Source organism: Ictalurus furcatus, chromosome 21 (assembly GCF_023375685.1).
Source record: "Ictalurus furcatus strain D&B chromosome 21, Billie_1.0, whole genome shotgun sequence".
In the NCBI taxonomy this organism is placed as follows: Eukaryota; Metazoa; Chordata; class Actinopteri; order Siluriformes; family Ictaluridae; genus Ictalurus; species Ictalurus furcatus.
This window is the reverse complement of record NC_071275.1, coordinates 4,550,115-4,572,847: the sequence shown is the minus strand read 5'-3', so window position 1 is coordinate 4,572,847 and position 22,733 is coordinate 4,550,115. Positions and strand designations below refer to the sequence as shown.

Genomic DNA, 22,733 nt, shown 5'->3' with positions numbered 1-22,733 from the left:
AAGCAGTCAAGTAAAAACAGACAATTTGTGTCGGATTTATTTATTATTTAGATCCATCAAGACCCTGACCAATATACAGAGGTTACTGAAGATGAATGATATTATCAATTATTGGAATTTTGAGCTTTAGAAAAATTAGTATTTCTGCTGTGAGCCCTAATTCATTTTTGCAATTTATATATATATATATATATATATATATATATATATATATATATATATATATATATATCCTTCTAAAACATTTTCTAAACCAGTAGCACTGACAGTAATGCCAGCTACTGTCTTACATAATCTAGGCTAGTAATAACCAGATAAAAAATGAGTTGCTGTTTAAAAAAAGAAAAGTGTGTAATGTTTGATGTGGTGATGTTTTCTGTAAGGAGCCATTTATTTAACATTTATGGAAGGAGTCTCCAGTGTCAGCGTTTTGTAGCAGTCACTAAGTTTTCTGCCACAGGAAAGTCTTCAGGACAAAGGGCTTTTGCACTTTGCAGCTTCTCACGAACATGATAAGCAGCATTTTTTCTTATTAACTTCAAGAAAGAGAAAAAAGATATGCTGCTGAGAAAACAGCTGTTTATAGCTAATATAATTTAACCGATAACTTGATCAATGGACATTCCACATTACATGTAACTATAAACAGGTTTTTTTGTTTGTTTGTTTTTTAAACATGAGGTTTCATTCATTAACACAGCAAACTGCTGTTGTATAAGAATAAAACACTTTTGGACATGCTGTTATTGGAAAATACTTATCTTAACCTCCAGCCTTGTTTACTTATAAAAACCCAATAATAAATAACGTACTGCAGCTTGCGGGTTTAGTACATTAACATTCCATTTACATTTATTAATTTTTATTCAATCTTACAAGTGAGGCAATGTCACCATCTGGCTTATCTGTGCTTCATGTTGGACTTGTGTCTGAGCCGCCTTCAGGACTGTTACCCTCCATCCTGACACGAACATACGACAACACAAATGCTGTATCATATAAAACAGACACAAACAATAAAACAAAGCTATCATCTGTAATGCAAACATTTGTTACATAGCTCAGGGTTTTAAAAACACAGGTGCTCCTGGTATGAGTTGTTTGGGTGAAAAAACATTTCCAGACAAAATACATCATCATTTAGCAACATCATCTGCAAAACATGTCTAGGTTTAAGCGGAAGCTGAAAGTCTCAGTCAGGAAATTAGCAGTTCATCATAAGCAAGTCCATTCTTCCATCCCTGTAGCAGTAGTCCAAGGTCTACATGACTACAGAATCCTAAAGAGAAATTTGTTGTTCCTGTTCTGCCGTCCCTCTGCAAGGGCATTCTAGGACGACGCTGCCTGAATCTGGCCTTTGTGAACATACTCCAGCGCTGTGGCGATAGTCCTCATGTCCATCTCAATGCTACGTGCCCAGTTCTCCACATCACCAATTTCCTGATTTAAAAATGAAAATACAGCAATGGGTAAATAGGTAAGGCTGATGAGTAAAATATATATATATATATATATATATATATATATATATATATATATATATATATATATATATATATATATATATGTTATGTACCATATTTTCCAACCAGTAGGACACAATTTTCTCTATAGCAGTAGCTGTAACTTATAGTGACAAAAAAAAGTATGCTTGGCTGTTTAGGAAAACCCATCAGATGTTGCTTGTGGCTGAATTCTAGGAAACAACCAAAACTGCGTTTTTCTGCCAGTAATAATATAGTTTTACATCTCTACTTTGAGAAAACATAAATATATTTTACCAAAATGATGTAGAAATGTTTTTATTTATGCTACTTCTAACCTTGCCTTGGCTTTCTGCCTGCAAGGATCATGTTGAGTGAGGAGCAACTTATGCAGCAATAAAATGTCTTAAAGACATCTAAATAAGATGTCTTAAACCTTGCTAGCTAAGTGTGATTTTTCTCAAGATAGTTTTTGGATAGTTACATGCAATAATGAAACAGACTTGCACTATAAATGTTTGTGGACACTATCATCACAGCCATATGCGGTTCTTCCCCAACCCGTTACCACAAACTTGTAAGCACACAATTGTATAGAATGTCTTTATATGCAGTAAAATTAAGATTTCCCTTCACTGGAACCAAGAGACCCAAATATGTTCTAGCATGACCATACCCCTGTGCACAAAGCATGGTCCATAAAGACAGGGTTCACCAAAGTTGCTGTGGAGGACCTTGAGTGGCCCAATCCCTGATCTCAACCCTACTGAACCCCTTTGGGATGAACTTTGAACGCTGACTACGCACCAGGACTTCTCACATAACATCAGTGACCTCACTAATGCTCTTGTGGCTGAATGAGCACAAATCCCCACAACAAATCTACTAGAAAGCCTTCCCAGCAAAGGGGGAGAAACTCTGTGTTAGTGCCCATAGTGTTGGAATGGGCACATATGGCGGTGATGATCAGGTGGCCAAATACTTTTGGTCATATAGTGTAAGCGTAAGTGAATTCAGTTGTTGAAATGTCTGCAATGTTCCTGCACTTACACACTCTCTACAGACAACAGCACACAATGTTTAAATGTTTAAATGACATACATCATGAGATGAGACCAGAGATAATAAAGCTTGTGTTTAAACTGAGTGAGTGACTTTTAGATGGTGAGACAGAGATTGATGTGGATGATGCTGATAATCAGTGAGAACTCATTTCCTATTGTGAATTCATCATTCTGTGATGTTTGGCAGTAATGTTGATTTTCTACAAGTAGAGGATATAATTAGATCTAGAGGATATTGTCGCGACGGGCAGAGAGCCGGCGCACACAAGAAGGAAATCGCTCCTTCTCCAACTGCCGCACCGGCACGACGTGGGCAGCTTCGTGCCGAACATTCCGCCAGCCGGAAGGACCGCCGCGGCGGGGCGGGACTGACGCGACACCGGCCAGCGATTGGCGGACCCAACGGAGAAACTCCACCACTCAGGCGACGGCGGAGGAGGATAAAAGGGCGCGCTTCCGGCCGTACGGGAGAAGAGAATACCGTAGCGACAAGACGGACTCCTTGCGTATTTTCCAGCGACATAGCGACTCGCAGTCACCGAGCACGACGGTAACCTCACGCCCCACGCTAATCTCTCTCTCTCTCTCTCTCTCTCTCTCTCTCTCTCTCTCCCCACAAAAGGTGCAAGCGCGGACGAGATCGCCGGGTGGTGAGAGTCCCACCTACGGAGGACGCCGGCCCGGGAAAACCCTCGCCCCCGTCTCGGGAATCCCGCCTCCGCCACGAGTAGGCTACACCGGCAGTCACGCCTCCACAAGCCCCGCACTCATCCCCTCACAACCCACTCACTTCACCCTTGCACCAATAAACCACCGTTTGTGAACATTCTTCTGCCTCCTGTGGGTCTGTACGCCGCTCTTCCCCGGGCTAATTCCTCACACTGGTGGAGGATGCGGGCATAGTACAGACTCGCCTACCACAAACAAACAAACAAACAAACAAAAAAAAAAAAACACGAGAGAGAGAACCCCCCCCCCACAAAATGGACCACACCCTGCGACACCTGCTGGAGACAAGCCTCCAGCAGCACGCTGTGACGCAGCAGCTCGCCGAGAGCCTTCAGGTCGCCACACAGACACTGATCGCCATGAGGACTGAGACCCCCGCCGCCTCCGTGCCTCTCCCCGACGCAAGTAGCGAGACCCGCCGCCTACTACCCCCCCTCGGCCCCGAAGAGGACCTCGAGGCGTACTTCGAAGCCTTCGAGAGTATCGCCCGCCGGGAGGGGTGGGACCGTGACGACTGGCCACGCGCCCTTGGTCCACTGCTCACGGGAGAGGCCCGAACAGCCTACTATGCCCTCGAGCCGGAGGAGGCCGCGGACTACCTGGCGATGAAGGAGGGAGTCCTGGCATGGTGTGGCCGAACCCCAGGCTGCTGGGTTTATCGACCATCGCTGGGTTTATCGACCAGGGGCCCGACCACGTTGCCAGATGAACGCCCTCATCCGGACCACCAAACGATGGCTCCAGCCGGATCGGCATACCGCCTCGGAGGTGGCGGAGAAGGTGGCGGTCGACCGTTTCCTGAGGGCGCTACCCCGGGCAGAGAGACAGGCCGTGGGGGCACACGCCCCAACTACACCCCAGGAACTCCTAACTGTCCTGGAGCGAACCTTGGCCACCCTGGAGCTCGACCCCGGGGAGCAGCAGCACCTCGATCGGCCCCCCGGTGCCCCGGGCCCCCGGTCCGACCGCCAGACCCGGCCCCGCACCTGGAGGAACCCCCAGAGGGCGCCCACTTGTGAACACCCCCAAGACGAGCCCATGCCTACAGAGCCGGAGAGGGAAGCCGCCCGGCTGCTTACAAAACCATGGCTGGCAGGCTGCGCCCTCCATCAGCAGCAACCGCCGGAGGTGCCCTCCTTGACGGTGTGGGTCGAAGGGAGACCGGTAACCGCCCTGCTGGACACCGGGAGCACGGTGACCCTCGCCTGGCCCTCCATCCTGCCTGAGGAGCGCCGCCCAAGGGGGATGCTCACCATGACCTGCGTCCATGGGGACACCCGGGAAGTCCCCTCAGCCGAGGTCCAGATTCGGGGCGAAGCCGGCACATGGCCCCTCCAGGTCGGAATCATCCCCGAACTCCCCGTGCCCCTCCTCCTGGGACGAGACTGGCCAGGATTCCTGGTGGTACCGAGAGCCGAGCCCCGGAGATTGCGGCGACGTACGAAGGGGACCCCGGCCCGGCCGGCCTACCTGGCCCAGGACGACGGAGAGGCCACCACAGAAGGTAAGACCCCCCAAGCTACTAACCCTCTGTCGTCTGTCCTTCCCCAGGTGAACCGAGAGGGGATGTTCGGCCGGGAGCAGAAGGAGGACGACCGGCTGAAGCACTGCTGGGCTCAGGTGCGGGTGATAGAGGGGGTCGACCAGAGTCCAGACCTGAGGCTCCCCACATCGTACTTCCTCGTCCGAGGGGGGCTCCTCTACCAACGGGCCTGCCGCCGCGGGGAGCAGGTGGACCTACTGGTGGTGCCCCGACCCAAGACGGCCGTCTTATTACACCTTGCCCACAACCATCCACTCGGCAGCCACCTGGGGGTCCGAAATACCCTGGAGAAGCTGCGGGACCGCTTCGTGTGGCCCGGGATGGACGCGGAGGTCCGGGCCTTTTGCCAACAGTGCCCGCAGTGCCAGCGCACGGCCCCGCGGAGGCCCCCACCGGCGCCCCTGATCCCCCTGCCCATTATCGGCGTCCCATTTGAGCGAGTGGGCATGGATCTCGTGGGGCCCCTACCCAAGTCTGCCCGGGGCCATGAATACATCCTGGTCCTCGTCGACTACGCCACGCGGTACCCCGAGGCGGTGCCGCTCCGCAAGGCCACCTCGCAAAACATCACCAGGGAGCTGGTACTCCTCTTCAGTTGAGTGGGGATCCCCAAGGACGTTCTGACCGACCAAGGTACGCCTTTTGTCTCGAAGCTAATGGCGGATTTGTGTCGTCTGTTGCAGGTGAAGCACCTCCGGACGTCGGTCTACCACCCCCAAACCGACGGGCTGGTCGAGAGGTTCAATCAGACCCTCAAGCGGATGCTGCGCCGGGTGGTGGACGAGGAGGGGAGGAACTGGGACCTCCTCCTCCCCTACGTACTTTTTGCTGTTCGGGAGTGCCCCCAGGCGTCCACGGGCTTCACGCCCTTCGAGCTCCTGTTCGGGCGGCGCCCGTGGGGATTGTTGGACGTGGCCCGCGAAGCCTGGGAGGAGCAACCATCCCCCTTCCGCTCCGTCGTCGAGTACGTGCAGGACATGCAAGCAAGGATTGACAGGGTGGGCCCCATCGTCCGGGAGCACATGCACGCGGCGCAGGAGGAGCAGAAGAAGGTATACAACCGCCCCGCACAGCCCCGGGAATTCCAGCCGGGGGACCGGGTCCTCCTGTTAGTGCCCAGCAGCGCCTGCAAGTTCCTCGCCCGGTGGCAAGGTCCATATACCGTCCTCGAGCGCCGGGGCCCAGTCAACTACCGCCTGCAGCAGCCCGGTAAGCGGGCGGACGAGAAGCTATACCATGTAAACCTGCTGAAAAAGTGGGTGGAACCAACGCCCGGGTAACCCGCTGGTTCCTCGCCTTACAAGACTTCTCCTTTCAGGTTAAGCACCGGGCGGGGGCCCAGCATGGTAATGCGGATGGGCTCTCACGACGAGACACCCTCTGGGCCCACCACCGAGCGGCAGTAGGCTCGGAGCTGAGGGGGGGGGTACTGTCGCGACGGGCAGAGAGCCGGCGCACACAAGAAGGAAATCGCTCCTTCTCCAACTGCCGCACCGGCACGACGTGGGCAGCTTCGTGCCGAACATTCCGCCAGCCGGAAGGACCGCCGCGGCGGGGCGGGACTGACGCGACACCGGCCAGCGATTGGCGGACCCAACGGAGAAACTCCACCACTCAGGCGACGGCGGAGGAGGATAAAAGGGCGCGCTTCCGGCCGTACGGGAGAAGAGAATATCGTAGCGACAAGACGGACTCCGTGCGTATTTTCCAGCGACATAGCGACTCGCAATCACCGAGCACGACGGTAACCTCACGCCCCACGCTAATCTCTCTCTCTCTCTCTCTCTCTCTCTCTCTCTCTCCCCACAAAAGGTGCAAGCGCGGACGAGATCGCCGGGTGGTGAGAGTCCCACCTACGGAGGACGCCGGCCCGGGAAAACCCTCGCCCCCGTCTCGGGAATCCCGCCCTCGCCACGAGTAGGCTACACCGGCAGTCACGCCTCCACAAGCCCCGCACTCATCCCCTCACAACCCACTCACTTCACCCTTGCACCAATAAACCACCGTTTGTGAACGTTCTTCTGCCTCCTGTGGGTCTGTACGCCGCCCTTCCCCGGGCTAATTCCTCACAATATACATCTAGCTGTAGGTGTGTGTGTATTTCAGTGGAATTGGAATGAAATCTCCAAATATGATTATCTCCTTTTTCACTTTTGGGGGTAAACAGACTTTAAAATGCAAAAAGAGGAACATATCACTACTCCCAACTATATATAATAGAAAATGTTCACATTTGACCAAGTGAAGTGTTTTCTCAGGCCTCCCCATATGTATGTTTTGCATGAACCTAATTGCAGCATGTCCAGTTACAAGGCTTCAATATTAAAAACAGCTTGGGACGGATTTACTAACAGATGTTTGTAAGGTTGGAAATCTCTTAATCTTAAGAGAGACAAAAGATCCTTGCAGTTATGAGTCAACTAATCCAATAAACCTAGAGGCATGACCCAAAAATTAGCAGATGCAGCAAAGACGTCATTTAAGCTTTTACATGCAAGTGACAATACTGGGAATACAGTAGTGCTTGAAAGTTTGTGAACCCTTTAGGATTTTCTACATTTCTGCATAAATACGACCTTTATTTATGCAGAATAATTTAGATCTGATATTCACACTCCTCAAAATAGATCAAGAGAACCCAATTATTAAATGAGACAAAAATATTATACTTGGTCGTTTATTTATTGCGGAAAATGATCCAATATCTGTGAGTGGACTCATGAACATTAACATTAGCCAATGCAAGAAAAGAGTTTAGTTGCTTAGAAGCTACCCTAGGTTCCTTTGTGACCTCGCAGAATATTACACGTCTTACTCTTGTAGGTTGACCACTCCTGGGGCGGGTAACGATGGTCTTGAAGTTCTTCCATTCGTACACAATCTGCCTAACTGTGGAGTGATGGAGTTCAAATTCTTTCTGAGGTCCTCAGAAATCTACTTTGTTCATGCCATGATACACTTCCACAAACATGTGTTGTGAAGATGAGACTCTGATAGACACCTGTTCTTTAAATAAAACAGGGCGCTCACTCACACCTGATTGTCATCCTATTGATTGAAAACAACAGACTCTAATTTCACCTTCAAATTAACTGCTCATCCTAGAGGTTCACATACTTTTGCCACTCACAGATATGTAATATTGGATAATTTTCCTCAATAAATAAATGACCAAGTATAATATTTTTGTCTCATTTGTTTAATTGGGTTCTCTTTGACTACTTTTAGGACTGATAATGTTTTAGGTCTTATTCATGCAGAAATACAGAACATTCTAAAGGGTTCACAAACTTTCAAGCACCACTGTAAGTGACTAGAAATAGTTATGTTGTTGTGATGCAAGTATTTTTTTAAAATAAGTAGCTTGAAATATGCTATAATTATTCGAGTTTTCAGCTATTAGATTTTTTATTTTAAATAGTTGCCTACCTTTTAAAATACATTCCGGGCCAAAAATCTGAGAAATTGATCTTCAGCTATACTACTGAAGATCAAGGCTCTAATTTTTTTAAAATCTCAAATGGCTAATTTAAGTGTGCAGTCAGATTGTGTGTGATTTACAAACAAATAATTGCATAAATGAATCCATGTGTCCAACATGAGAAGGAATCAATATTTATATATTAGGCATCTGCTAATTATTTAATAGCCATGACAAGCTAGGATCTCTGCTTCTGCTAATGAATCAGCTTGCACATTTTATGCTAGTGTTATCAAGTTTGTATGTTTTTACACACACAAGCCTTTACTGATCCCCTTAACAAGTCATCTTAAACAATAGTCTAGTATACAAGTTAACCGTTTTAATTGTGCTACAGTGTTACATTGCATTTTATATCATTCTATTTAAAAAAAAGTTGTACATAGATGCCATTTTATACTGAAAGCTGTGATATTTGGGTGGGTTTTATGGCTATAGTCTGTATCCTGTTCCATTACAAAGATAAACTACACTGGATCCAGAAAACAAACAGTCAGTATTGAAATCAAATCAATCAAGTTATAATTAGTTGTTTTCTGTTTTTTTTTAGGAATGTGAACGATCCTCAGAACTGACACAGGACACTATAAAAATCTATGTTTTTGCATGCTGCGCACAGACTTTGTTTGTTGGGAATAAAGTTCATGATGGCTCTTGCCTGGAGCCAACTTTCTTACAAACTCCTGCCAGATTATTTATAATATATAAAATATTACACAATATTTAGAATATTACACAAAGCATTACTGGGGGAGCGCTTACTTTCATTTTAGTACGCATGACTGAAGTGATGGCTCTGTCGCCTAGTAAGGGATCTAAAATGGACATCTATAATTTCATATCAAAATGTAAAACGGTACACCTGAACTCATGAGAACAACCACAATGAGAGTGCACCTTTAATGCCTGGTTGAAGTTTTCCACCATGCTGATCCACTGCGATGTCTGTTTAGCAAACTGAGCTGCCTGCACCTGCAGCGTCTTCACCTCATGGTCCAGTTTGCGCTGATTAACGTACGCCTGAGCCACTCTGGTAGGAGGGACAGAGTGACGGACAGGTTAACGGGAAGGAACCTGATCGAAAAGACGAAACTGGCAGATGCAGTAAGTTTGCAGAATTCAAAGAATCATACGATTAAGAGAACCATAATATTATTGTCAAGCCAATCTGATTTATCTTGTTTTCCAAAGTGCATTCAGAAAAGGAGAAAAGCTGATAAAAGATTAATTAACAAAAAAATTTACGAAGAAATTCATTTAGTTTATTAATATTAACAAGAAAATAAGCATAATAAATAAATATTACATATAAAACAAAAGAGAGGCTGATATAAAAAGATACATAAAAATCAGGATAAGGAAAATTTGTATCATTTATTTGAATTTTTTTAAAAACCTTCATTCATAAACATTCAGTCTCGTAGTCTTAATAGTGCTTTTGTGTTATTTTGGTGCTTTTCTTTTTTTTTTTTCTCTTTTCTGTGTGTTATAATCTTTATTACCCCACACAGTTTCTTCACTACAATCCCGGATTACGATTATGACCACGGAGCCTCAGGTCACATGCGCAGACTCATTCTTTAGGCTTTGTGCTTCTATTTATGTGCACTGGTTATACATAAATAAACTATTCATTACTCAAACTAACTTTGAACTGTCACACTGACATCACAGGGAACAGCTCTGTCGGACTCTTACCCCACATTCAGATGGTCCACTAAGGCCTCCGTTAAACAGGTGGCGGCTGTGATGGCTTCACGTCGTCGTCGCTCTGTGTTAAAGGGAAACATGGAGAAAAAGCATGCAAAAGCAAAAGTTATTGGAAATACTACAAACCCAGCTCCGAAAAAGTTGGGACAGTATGGAACATGTAAAAAAATCTATATATATATTTGAATATTCAGTTCACCCTGTACTACACTGTAAACACATTATTAACACATTATTTGATGTTTTACTTTGTGAATGTAATTTATTTTTGAAAATATACACTCATTTCAAATTTGATGACTGCAACATACTCCAAAAAAGTTGGGACAGTTGACTGTTTACCCCTGTGTAACATCAACTTTTCTTTTAATAACACTTATTAAGAGTTTGGACGCTGAGTGAAGACACCGGTTGGTTAAGTTTAGCAAGTGGAATTTTCCCCCAGAGAAGTTGGAGGTGCTTCTGGACAGTGTTGACGTACGGCTTCTGCTTTACATAGCAAAGCCTTAACTTGCATCTGTGGATGCAGCGGCGAATGGTGTTGATACAAGTCAAAGTACATTTACAAATCACTCCTCTTTGTTTTTATTAGCATTTTACATACTGTCCCAACTTTTTCGGAATTGGGGTTGTAGTTCATGGCAATCATACAAATGCTACTGTTTCACTAGATGAAGATTAGGTTGTAAAAACACTGGAATATTTCTTCAATAAACCAGCAGACAGAAAAGTGCAAGAGCCATCTACGAACAATCAAACTGTGACAATTATTATTATTATACAACAGCACTGTTGAATTAGCAATGGAAAAAAGACCAATCACTGATTACCATTGCTCCCAACAACCATTCACTAATCACTATTCATTTCTAATGACCAATCACTCAACATCGTCGTTCCCAATGACCAATCACTGATCACCATTGTTCCCAGTGGCCAATTACAGATCACTATCATTCCCAATGGCCAATTACAGATCACTATCATTCCCAATGGCCAATCACAGATCACTATCGTTCCCAATGAACAATCACAGATCACTATCGTTCCCAATGACCAATCGCTACTGTTCCCAATGGCCAATCATAGATCACTATCTTTCCCAATGACCAATCACTGATCACCATTGTTCCCAGTGGCCAATTACAGATCACTATCATTCCCAATGGCCAATCACCGATCACTATCATTCCCAATGGCCAAACACAGATCACTATCGTTCCCAATGACCAATCACTGATCACCATTGTCCCCAACTGTGATCACTATTATTCCAAATTGCCAATCACAGATCACTATTGCGCCCAATGGACAATCACAGATCACTGCTTTTCCCAATGTCCAATCGCTAATCATTATTGTTCCCAATGACCAATCACAGATCACTGTTGTTCCCATTAACCAATTCCTGATCGTTATTTTTTTCCAATTACCACTCGCTGATCACTATTGTTCCCAACGATAAATCACTGACCACCACTGTTCCCACCTATGAACTTTGTCCTTTGTTTTAAACTCTCTTCTTGGCTACATTTTTTTTATTTTTTTTTATTTTATTTTTTTACAAGTAATAAAAGCAAGTCATTCCATCCCTGACCATTTCTCTCCTGTCTGGTTCCTGTCTACTCACTACCACTGCTAGTTCTTGAGTTCTTGATAGAAATTGGTGTAATTTGTAAATACATAAATAGTTTGTGGTGCCATAACCAATGTCTTTTTTTCTTTCTACAACAAATAAGTTATAATTTATTCACTATTACGCTATTTGAAGTGTCTTCAGAAAATCTGACTTCTTCATGTAAAACACTTTGATATGCAAATGACCATAAGGATGCCAATTAATATGCAAATAAGTATGTGGCGTCATCTGGCGGCTTCTAGGCGACTTTTGGAGCATACATTAGCGACTTTCCCCTGAATGAGTCTGTGTGTGTGCTGTTTGAATTGCTAATAAATGAGCAACTCATGAGGTTGAAAACATACTGGCTCTAACAAATCGGAGAACTCAGAGACGAATCAATATCTCATCATAGAGAAATGTAAACATCAGGCTTGGTTCGCCTTCTTCATACTGCAGGGAATCTTGCAGCTCAACACGTCTCTAAAAGGAAAAAAAAATCATACCTTGAAGCTCTTTCCTTTCATTTTGTTTTGCTTGATGTTCCTTTAACAGCCTCGATAACATTACTGTAACAATTACTGCATTAACGCTATATTTAAAAAGGCACAATATTTTCGAGGAGGGAAAAAACCCTGAATAATTTGTTGACAGCGTTTGGGCCAAAGTCATGTGACAGATCAGTTAGTACACTCATAGGTCGAGCGACTTGTCAAATTAAAAGTCCCAAAACGTGTAATTAGTGGACATGATACAACAATTGATAAGAACATATAAAGGGAATAAAATAATGAAAAAAAAATTTCATGTTCAATGTAAACAGGAAACATTTTACTACCTCGGGTTATATTTCTTTGCTGATATATGCACACACACACATTTGTGATGTAATTTGCAGAAATGTTGTGCTTTTTTGTGGAAAACTACTTGAATTGGCGAAATTGCAATTACACGAAATTGTCTTCTGCAGTGATGTTTGTTGATAAATGATACCTTTAAGCTGAACTCATGTTCAACACACGTGAATTGAAGAGGGCTTTGACTGAATGTGCGTTGTGATGACGTCACGTGAAATGTCTCCTCCGAATACCGTAGAGTTTCTTTGATTTTGTGTTTGTGCAGAGTCTTTCAGAAGTGAAGATGGGCCGATGTTCACCAATCTGTGAAAAACTGCGTCTACAATCTGTGGAACAATTTCAGAATAATGTTCATCAACGTAAAATTGCGAAGACTATGAATCTCATCATCTCCAGTACATAATATCATCAAAAGATTCCGAGAATCTGGAGAAATCTCTGTGTGCAGGGGACAAGGGTGAAAATCAATACTGCATGCCCGTGATCTTCGGGCCCTCAGGCGGCACTGCATTAAAAACAGGCTTGGTTCTGTAATGGTAATCACTGCATGGGCTCAGAAACACCTCCAGAACTCATTGTCTGTGAACACAGTTCACTGTGCCATCCACAAATGCTGGTTAAAGCTCTATCATGCAAAGAAGCCATGTGTGAACATGATCTAGAAACACTGCCGTCTTCTCTGCGCCAAAGCTCATTTAAAATGGACTGAGGCAAAGTGGAAAACTGTTCTGTGGCCAGATGAATTAAATTTTAAATTCTTTTTGGAAACCACACACGCCCCATCCTCTAAACTAAAGAGGACTAAAGTCGAAAGGGGCCATCCGGCAAAATGTTCCTCCAGCTGCTTCTTTTTAGTAACACTTACTTTTCCAGACTTTTGTTGCCCCTGTCCCAACTTTTCTGAGACGTGTTGCGGCCATCAAATTCAAAATTGCCTTATTTTTCCTTAAAATGGTACATTTCCTCAGTTTAAATATTTGATATGTTTTCTATGTTCTATTGTGAATAGCATATGGGTTTCTGAGATTTGCAAATCATTGCATTCTGTTTTTATTTACATTTTACACAGCATCCCAACTTTTTTGGAATTGGGGTTGCACTATCTATCTTCCCAAGTGTGGAGTGTGTAAAATCCAATCTTTCAAACTCAGCATCCTGTAATGAGGGGGATGCAAACTGTTTTGTATGAAAACGTAATTTAGATGTAAAGGAATAACCAAAGACAGCCAAGCTGAACAGAAGTCATTAAGTGCTAAACACCAAAACAGGGAATACTCCAGGACCAAGGCAGGGAACCTGTGCAATAGAGTGGTAAGGGGATGACGTCATTTCGTAGCACCAAAACCCGGAAACGAGTTAGCATTTTAGCCCTTCCTTGGTATAAGTGAGAGAATTTAGTAATCTATAGTACGAATAACTAGTATATAGCTATTTATCTCTTTATTTTCTTTTATTTATGCAGTATTGTTTTGGCATTATTATTATTATTATTAGTGTTTTTTCTATTTATTTTTATTATTATTATTTTATTTTTATTTTTTTAATTACTATTATTATTATTTATTTAATTATTTCCCCCCCTGCCAAGCTACTGCCCACACTCCAGTCCAGTAGGTGGCGGTAATGCACCTTTAGTGGTTTAGTGCTCACAAGTTACTAAATGGGACTACAGACGTAGTCAGGGACATTAAACGTCATCAAGCCGAACAGGACAAAACTTTGCAGATAAACTGGTTCAGCTATGCTGTGCACAATCCCTCCAAAAACGTGGATGAATATTCATCTGTATTATGGAAAATGTTTTTAAATCAAGTTTGGAAAAGTTGTCGTAAGCTTGGTGATGGTGACGTTCAAGTCGAGCGACCGTGGTGTAGTTCGTTTATAGCCTTCAATTAGCTTTTTATTTCTGGAGATTGTATTTAGGCTTCAAACTTCATAAAGGTTGTGTTCACTTTTGTCGATCATAGAGCTTGTGTTTTTGCGAAAATCCCAAACCCTATGGGAAAATCCTATTGGGTTTTTGTCGAGGGAACCAGTGTAATGCTAACTTCCGGGTTCCGGTACAAAATGACATCATCACTGTGCGTTTCATGAATAACTGGAACGATAGGCAGCAGTTAGAGTTGGTCTTTAAGAGGACTTTTATTTTGCTAGATTCTGGTCACAGAGATGTTATTGTGGCTCACTTCCGCAAAGAGAATGCCAGCTCAGAGAGGATGCTGTATAGCCTGCACTGTATTTGTAGCTAATGCATATAAGATAATGTCCACGATGCTTAAATTTGATATATGAGTCTACGTGAGATGTTTGCGTTTGATGGGAGATCAGTGTTAAGTTTAGTAAAAGAGTGGTTTGTTATCTGAGTGGTCGTGGCCTTTTTCGGACCTGTTATGCTAGCAGACTGTGGAGCAGAACCCCGGTGATGTGGAGGAGCTCGGATGGAGCTTGTGTGTTCAGTGCTGTTCCTGCGAGTTGAAGCGAAAACAAAGCCGTGTTGGTGTAATATGTCAACAACATCATGAACCTGAAAAAGTCCAGAAATATCGCAACCTCCAACGTCTCTTTAGATGGGATTGGAAAGCAAGGTGAAGATGTGTGGCTGATATATATATATATTGTGTGTATACAAAATACAGTTTTTTCTCTCCTCAATTATAGCAGTATCTTTCCAAATATCAGTGTTATTGTTAAATATTAAATTATTGTTGTTAAATTATGCACAAAAGTGATAAATAATCTTAAACCATGTATTTCCCCCATATATAATTCCATCTTTATAACACTGATACTTCAGGTAAAGCTTCATTTAGCCTTTGATACTACCAAACGTTTATAAACCTTTAACATGGTTTTGGAGGGATATTAACGGTTACCTTCGTTTTATTTTAGAGTTTGTATACTTCTATAAGTTTGCACCCGTATGAAAATGACTTCATGTCAATATTAATAGCTTTTTTTTAGTCTACTCAAAAGAAAACCTCAGAGGAAAAACAACATCTTGGCTGAATCCCAAATGACATCCTGCTGTGTGTATAAGTGCCCTATATAGGGTGTGAATTAATAGCTCTTACACCTGAAGAAGTAGTGCACTATGTATCAAACAGGGAGGCATTTGGGATTCAGGCTCTGTGTGTGCCAAGGGTCAGTGTTTTGAGGAGAATAACAAGATTGAGGGAAGAGGTTAAGAATAACATTTCACAATATCTGTCTTTGGCTTTCTGTAGCAGTGAAACTTTTTTTTTTCTCTCGATAATGTTGTGATAATATCCCTTGCACTTTTGACTGACCGTAACTGTGTGGGCAGACGCTGACCCGAAGAGGAAGCGGAAGATGGCCGACATCACACAGGCTCTGAATGCGACACCTGTCGACGTAGGCACGCTGAGGAGGATGGCCATCAGTGAAGGGGGGCTCATGACCGACGAGATCCGCTGTAAAGTCTGGCCTCGGCTATTGAACGTCCCTGTAGAGAACATGCCTGAAAAACTTGGTCAGTTCTGAGTGAGCTGAAATTGTTCGATACTTGGTGTTGGTAGAGTCACACAAATCTTTATCTGCTTTCTCTCCAGATGAAGTGAATAGAGAGAATAATAAGGACTACAACCAGGTGCTCTTGGATGTGCAGAGATCCCTGAGACGCTTTCCTCCAGGTCTGTAACACAAACATGCTGCCATTGCTGTAATATACCTTTTTGTCTATTATTATTATCATTATTATGATTATGATTATACATAACAGTGAGTCATGCAGTGTCAGAAACCACATGTTGAAGAGCTTGAAACAGATTGAGGCGAGTGTGTAATGATGGCATGCATGCAACTGGGTGGATCGGTAGCTATAATCTTACCTTGTAAGTCTTGTAGCTCCATTTAAAAAAAAAACAAACCCAAAAACAAACATAAGAACAGAAACTTCAGACGCCAAACTTGACTTGATTGAATTTGGGGTAAGGAAGAAAAGAAATTGCACGTGTTTCACTTTTGACCAAAATGTTGTTGTGTTGTTGTTGTTTTTTTTTTTTTTTTTTTTTTAACTGTGGTGGTCATAAAACAGTCAGCTTGTCTCGACGTCTCTTCATTGCCAAATATTGCACTTTGTGCAGGTATGCCTGACGAGCAGAGGATGGGACTGCAGGAGGAGCTGATCAACATCATCCTGCGCGTGCTGCAGAAAAACCCCCAGCTGCACTATTATCAGGGCTATCACGACATCGTGGTCACCTTCCTGCTTGTGCTGGGAGAACGTCTTGCCACTGCACTGGTCGAGAAACTCTCTACACACCATCTCAGGTGGAATGGCAATGTCATACAAATACATTTCAGAAGCGTATATATATATAGACATGTGTGTGTGTGTGTGTGTGTGTGTGTGTGTGTGTGTGTGTGGGGAAGGAGTTTCTGATACAAGTCCTACATAATCATGTTTAGTAGTAAAAAATTCTCTGTACTTGTGGAGTTGTCTGAGACAGGGGTTCCCAAACTATTCCAGGGCAAGGCCCCCCAAATGGCATTAACATTTGTCCGAGGCCCCCCTTTTGCAAGATGTCTTTAAAACACATTAAAAATACAGACTTCTGAATATATCCCCCTTTTTTATTATTAATAATTACATCTTACATCTTTACATTACATTACATTAGGAATTGAGTGTGTGTGTGTGTGTGTGGTTGTCTGAGAGTGAGAGAGAAAATCATGTATTTATTTATTTTTCACACCAAATTGTTGACGCCCCCTGGCGGCCCCCACTTTGAAAACCACTGGTCTGAGACATTTCATTTACTTGTACCACAAACCTCGTTTACCAAAGTATTCATATGTACATATATACACACTCACTGCTGGCAGTTCTGTGTCGATGAGAGAGGTGGAAGAAGAATGGCCAGACTCTTTGGTGCTCACAGGAAGGCTGTAGTTACTCTTTACATCTGTGGTGAGTAAAAAAGCATCTCAGAAAGCATGAGAGATCCTGAAGTGGACGGGTTACAAGAGCAGAAGTTTGAGGCTACTGTGGGTACAGGCTCATCCTAACTGGACAGCTGAAGTTTAGAAAAAATGTCACCTGAATGAATTTCTGCTGCAGCATTCGGATGAGGATTTTGGCATCAACAGCATGAATCCATGAACCCAACCTGCCTTGTGTCAACAGTTCAGGGTGTTGCTGGTGGTGTAATGGTGTGAGGAAACAATTTTTCACGGCCTTCTTTGCTCATATTTACCAAGGGTGCCAATATTATATACACTCAGCAAAAAAAAAAAAAAGAAACGTCCTCTCGCATTCAGCTGCTTTTATTTCCAGCAAATTTCTTAACATGTATAAATATTTGTATTAACATAAAAAGATTCAACAACTGAGACATAAACTGAACAAGTTTCAAAGACATTTGAGGAACAGAAATGGAATAATGAGTCCCTGAACAAAGGTGGGGTCAATATTAAAAGTAACGGTCAGTATCTGGTGTCTCCTCCAGCTGCTTTAAGTACTGCAGTGCATCTCATCCTCATGGACTGCATCAGATTGGTCAGTTCTTGCTGTGAGATGTTCCTCCACTCTTCCACCAAGGCATCTGCAAGTTCTCCATCACGTCTGAGGAGACACGGATACATGTCATTTTCCACGGCAAGGACGATCAGCTGTCCTTCCTGTCTCCCTGTAGCACTGTCTCAGGCGTTTTACATTACAGACATTGCAGTTTATTGCTCTGGACACATCTGCAGTCCTCATGCCTCCCTGCAGCAGGTCTATGGCATGTTCATGCAGGCGAGCAGGAACCCTAAACATCTTTCTTCTGGTGTTTTTCAGAGTCAGTAGAAAGGTCTCTTTAGTGTCCTAACTTATTATAACCGTGACCTTAATCACCTAGCGCCTATAAACTGTTCATTTCTTAAGGACTGTTAGACAGGTGCATGTGCAATAATTGTTTATGGTTCATTGAACAAGCATGAAAAACATCATTTCAACCCTTTCCAATAAAGATCTGTAAAGATTATCTGGATTTTACAAAATGATATTTAAAATCCCGTCTCCTGAAAAAGGGACGTTTCTTTTTTTTGCTGATTTTATGTTTTAACTGCTCCGAATAAAACGTGTCTAGAGACTGACAGGGTCATGACTTGTTGCCAGACGTCTACACGTTTCATTTCTTAATTCTTAGATCAATCGATTGATTGATTTTTTCACGCATTTATTTATTTATGTATTAGTTTGGTAGATAAATCAGTGATAAACCACATGCTTTTCTTTTAAGTAAAATTTTATTATTTGTCTTTGAGAACCGAGCCTTTTTTCCCATTACAGGGACTTTATGGACCCCACCATGGACAACACAAAACACATCCTCAACTACCTAATGCCGATTATAGAGCGAGTCAACCCGGAGGTGTACGACTTCATGCAACAGTGAGTAAACCTATTGGATAGTTAGACGGTTGTAAATAAAGTTTCCTTCTTTGGATATTTCTGAGTTGCCCGGATCATCATCATGAGTGTTGAATGTGTGTTTAGACTGTTAAGGAAGGTTAAGATGAGTTTCCAGTTTTGTCCGACTTATAACGCGGTGTATGTTTAATTAAGCTTTATCATAACCTTAAAATTACAGTTATTATCATTATGGTGTATATTCTGTTATGATTATAATGGTAATCATGTTCTTGCCAAAGTTGATGCATTATTTAATCTTATTTTCCACATTTTATGATTCTTTAAAATGAAACAATGACGCTCTTTGTATTTTCTCTAGAGCCGAGGTGGGCACCATCTTCGCCCTGAGCTGGCTCATCACCTGGTTCGGCCATGTGTTATCAGATTTCCGCCACGTAGTGCGGTTGTACGATTTCTTCTTGGCTTGCCATCCACTGATGCCAATTTATTTCGCTGCTGTGGTGAGTTTGCTCACTCGGCTTACTGAATGCTTCTATGGTCAGACAGCGCTCTCTTGTTCAGGACAGGTATTTCTTAGTCTCTGCTATTTTGGGTAAGCAGTGACAAGTTCAAAGCAGGCTTTTATTGCGCTTTTGACAGCTGAGTTTAACAGGGCAAATATGAGCTCGCTTTTGCAGCCGTAAGCACTTTGTGTTTGCTTAGGCTTATACAGTTTACAGTAGCCATTATCGCAGAGTGCTCTTAATAGACATGGCACCTGCATTTGTTTTGTTTTTAAATTGTGATCCTATGCAGGTCATTTGAGAAGAATAGAAAAGACTCTCAAACTAATATTTGTGGGAATATCTATGTAACTTGCATTTTGATTGGAGATAGATAGATGGAGTACTACAGGATAGTAGAGAATGCTATGAGGTAGTTATAAAACATTCTCAGTTTTTTTTTTTTTTGGAATTTCTGTAAGATACATTATGATTTTTTTTCCTACGGTTTGATTACATATCATTTTCATCCATCATAGAAAAAAATATTAGGCTTATTGTATTTCTATTAAGGCTGTCTGAATGAATTTCACTGTTTGACTGCTACTGAAGCAGTGTTTATTGTTTATAGAAATCAAGTTTTCCTAAAAATTTGGTTACTTTACCATTGTCTGATGTAGGGTGTCAATTAAATCGTAAGTCTGAATGCCATAACGTCCTGTTAATATAATTTTGTGCATTGATATAGAAGCCGTTCACTTATTTTTCCTATGCCTACTCATCATTCTCAAAATTTCTGGCGACCTTAGATATGTAAAGAACTAAAACTTAGGGCTGTGCTTTTATTTAAGAAAATAAATAAATAAAAATCAACAACAGGATGATGTGATACAGCGTGACATAAAGTGGAGTTACCGTTACCATGCTAACGTGGAATATTTTCCAACAACAGTACATCCAAACGTGTTTTCTTCATCTTATACCACAGCAATTTGCCAATGGTTATAATTTAAAATGTATTAAGAAATTAACCACTTTTTTTGTTGTTGTTTTGTTTTTTTTTTCAAAACATTGATGACTTTCCTGCAGGGGAAAATGTGTTGACCATTACAAAGCACTGACACTGTAGACTCCTTCCATAAATATTAAGTAAACATGTCTTGACCGAGAGCGTCATCATATCAGTGATTGTACATTTTTCTTTGTTAAATAACCTTTCTTTTAATCCGTTTCTTTTTAGCCTTAGATTATGTAGAACGTATACCGTACAAATCCCTGTGAACTGGCTGTTACTATAGAAACAATAACATCCAGCCCGGTCATATATTACGTTTTCAACAGGATAATTGCCTAAACATTAATTCTGTTTCCCAGCATTATAAACAATGGTATATACAGTATAGTACAGATTAGAACCGTATAGTGCCTGTAAGTATTGATGTAACCCATGATCAACCCATTCCTCATCTGTTTATAATCTGTGTGTGTTCAGATTGTGCTGTATCGGGAGGAGGAGGTGCTGGACTGTGAGTGTGACATGGCCATGATGCACCACCTGCTCTCTCGGATCCCTCAGGATCTCCCCTACGAGACCCTGATCAGCCGAGCCGGAGACCTTTTCGTACAGTTCCCTCCATCCGAGCTGGCAAAGGGAGCGACTCGGGAGCGCACTCAGCAGTGAGTCACCTTTCCTGCTACCCATTCACTCTTACTTCCTGCCTTTGTCTCACCAATATAGCACTTATTGCTTCAGAGTGGGTTTTTTGTTGATGTTGTTTGTTTGTTTTTCATTTGACTTGTATTTCGCATTTCATGTAAGCCTGATCATAATTCATCATAAGCATGTGCTCCCGGACATTGAAATCGATTAATTCAAATGGAAAGGTCATTAGTAAGAGATTTCACTGAGATTTCTCCCTGACTACCTTTAGTCATGAGGCTCATGCAGCTTACAGTTATTGGAAATCTATCTCAGCCTAAATCTTCTCAATGTTTACTTAAAATTACTGCTATGTATTCTAATTTTTAAATCGAGTATAGGGAGATAAGATGGCAAATTGCACTAAGGAGGAAAGTTAGGCCCCAAATGGAAGTTTTATTTTTTTTCCAAGTTTATAAATGACAGTACTTCACATTATGTCCTAAACTACATCTGTAGGTCTGTCTGACGTTACTGAAGGGCCAGATGCAGTTTCAGGCAGATAAACCACTATTATTTGTTAGTTAATTGTTAGTTGTGTAGCTCCAGTGCAAAAGTAATGCAAACATAATGCAAATTCTCTAAACGGTTGTTTTAAATAACAGGCAGATATGTTGATTTTGTGATGGTCTGTTTGTGGGTCAGTTGCAAAGTGTCATGACGAGGATTTCGGTCTCTCTTCCAGAACGGCCGCGTCCACCTTCACAGACTTTGAGCTGGTCTCGGCGCAGCAGCGGCCCGACACAGTGCTTCGCCGCAGGCGGAGAGAGCAGCAGCAGGAGCAGCAGCAGCATGGTGGTACCGCGAACCCTCAGCGTGGCACCGTGGCCGTGATTCGACCTGCTGCACGCCGACTTGTCAGACTGGCAGTGATGGGCATCACCGTGGCACTGGGGGCTGCTGCATTGGCTGTAGTGAACTCTGCTCTGGAATGGGCACCTAAACTCAACCTCCTGTTCCCTTAACATGAACTGAACAGGCCTGTCTCTCTCCAAGCACTTTGAGATGGGCTGCCTTCATTTATTTATATTTATATTTGTGAGGCCTAATTAATGTCATGCTAAGAGAGATTACAGTAAAGTGTTTTCCCCCATAGGTTTAAGCTGAGGATCTGGAATGTATGATGAGTAACACACTACTGAGCCATTCGAAGTATTTGTGTTGTTCGAGAGAAACGGTGTAAGTTTTTATTTGAACACGTTTGCCTAAATATGGAGTTGAATTGTTGAAAAGTTTGTACGTTTCCTTATTCTGTAATTATTCATTTTGTACAGTACAACTTGTACAATGGGTTTACACTTTACTCTTTTACTAACACTTTCTGGACCCTTCCACTTGCCCCTACCCCCTTACCTTTCTGGACCCATTCACTTGCCCTACCTCCTTACCTTTCTGGACCCTTCCACTTGCCCCTACCTCCTTACCTTTCCGGACCCTTCCACTTGCCCCTACCTCCTTACCTTTCCGGACCCTTCCACTTGCCCCTACCTCCTTACCTTTCCGGACCCTTCCACTTGCCCCTACCTCCTTACCTTTCCGGACCCTTCCACTTGACCCTACCTCCTTACCTTTCCGGACCCTTCCACTTGACCCTACCTCCTTACCTTTCCGGACCCTTCCACTTGACCCTACCTCCTTACCTTTCCGGACCCTTCCACTTGACCCTACCTCCTTACCTTTCCGGACC

At 43.0% G+C, this 22,733-nt stretch overlaps 2 protein-coding genes across 2 annotated transcripts; one reads left to right on the top strand and one right to left on the bottom strand.

Moving 5' to 3' along the window:
- Nucleotides 1–829: 829 nt before the first annotated feature.
- Nucleotides 830–12,297, bottom strand: bloc1s1 (biogenesis of lysosomal organelles complex-1, subunit 1). Its single transcript, XM_053653430.1, has 4 exons — nucleotides 12,136–12,297; nucleotides 10,000–10,072; nucleotides 9,199–9,331; nucleotides 830–1,440 (listed from the first exon to the last, which is right to left on the bottom strand). The coding sequence occupies exons 1-4, from the start codon at nucleotides 12,194–12,196 to the stop codon at nucleotides 1,330–1,332; spliced, it is 378 nt and encodes a 125-aa protein (XP_053509405.1). The 5' UTR covers nucleotides 12,197–12,297; the 3' UTR covers nucleotides 830–1,329.
- Nucleotides 12,298–13,643: 1,346 nt separating this feature from the next.
- tbc1d20 (TBC1 domain family, member 20) lies at nucleotides 13,644–22,370 on the top strand. Its single transcript, XM_053653107.1, has 8 exons — nucleotides 13,644–15,071; nucleotides 15,791–15,976; nucleotides 16,056–16,136; nucleotides 16,590–16,776; nucleotides 18,782–18,883; nucleotides 19,224–19,365; nucleotides 20,840–21,024; nucleotides 21,732–22,370. Exons 1-8 carry the CDS (start codon nucleotides 15,005–15,007, stop codon nucleotides 22,009–22,011), a joined length of 1,230 nt encoding a protein of 409 aa, XP_053509082.1. The 5' UTR covers nucleotides 13,644–15,004; the 3' UTR covers nucleotides 22,012–22,370.
- The last annotated feature ends 363 nt before the right edge of the window (nucleotides 22,371–22,733 follow it).

Excerpts from the sequence above, each read along its gene's own strand:
- bloc1s1 (XM_053653430.1), bottom strand. The coding sequence starts at position 12,196 with ATGTTATCGAGGCTGTTAAAGGAACATCAAGCAAAACAAAATGAAAGG. Across the intron at positions 10,073-12,135 it reads TGAAAGGAAAGAGCTTCAAG|AGCGACGACGACGTGAAGCC; the intron begins GTATGATTTTTT and ends CCTTTAACACAG. Across the intron at positions 1,441-9,198 it reads ACTTCAACCAGGCATTAAAG|GAAATTGGTGATGTGGAGAA; the intron begins GTGCACTCTCAT and ends TTTTTAAATCAG.
- tbc1d20 (XM_053653107.1), top strand. The coding sequence starts at position 15,005 with ATGAACCTGAAAAAGTCCAGAAATATCGCAACCTCCAACGTCTCTTTA. Across the intron at positions 15,072-15,790 it reads AGATGGGATTGGAAAGCAAG|ACGCTGACCCGAAGAGGAAG; the intron begins GTGAAGATGTGT and ends CTGTGTGGGCAG. Across the intron at positions 16,777-18,781 it reads CTCTCTACACACCATCTCAG|GGACTTTATGGACCCCACCA; the intron begins GTGGAATGGCAA and ends TTCCCATTACAG.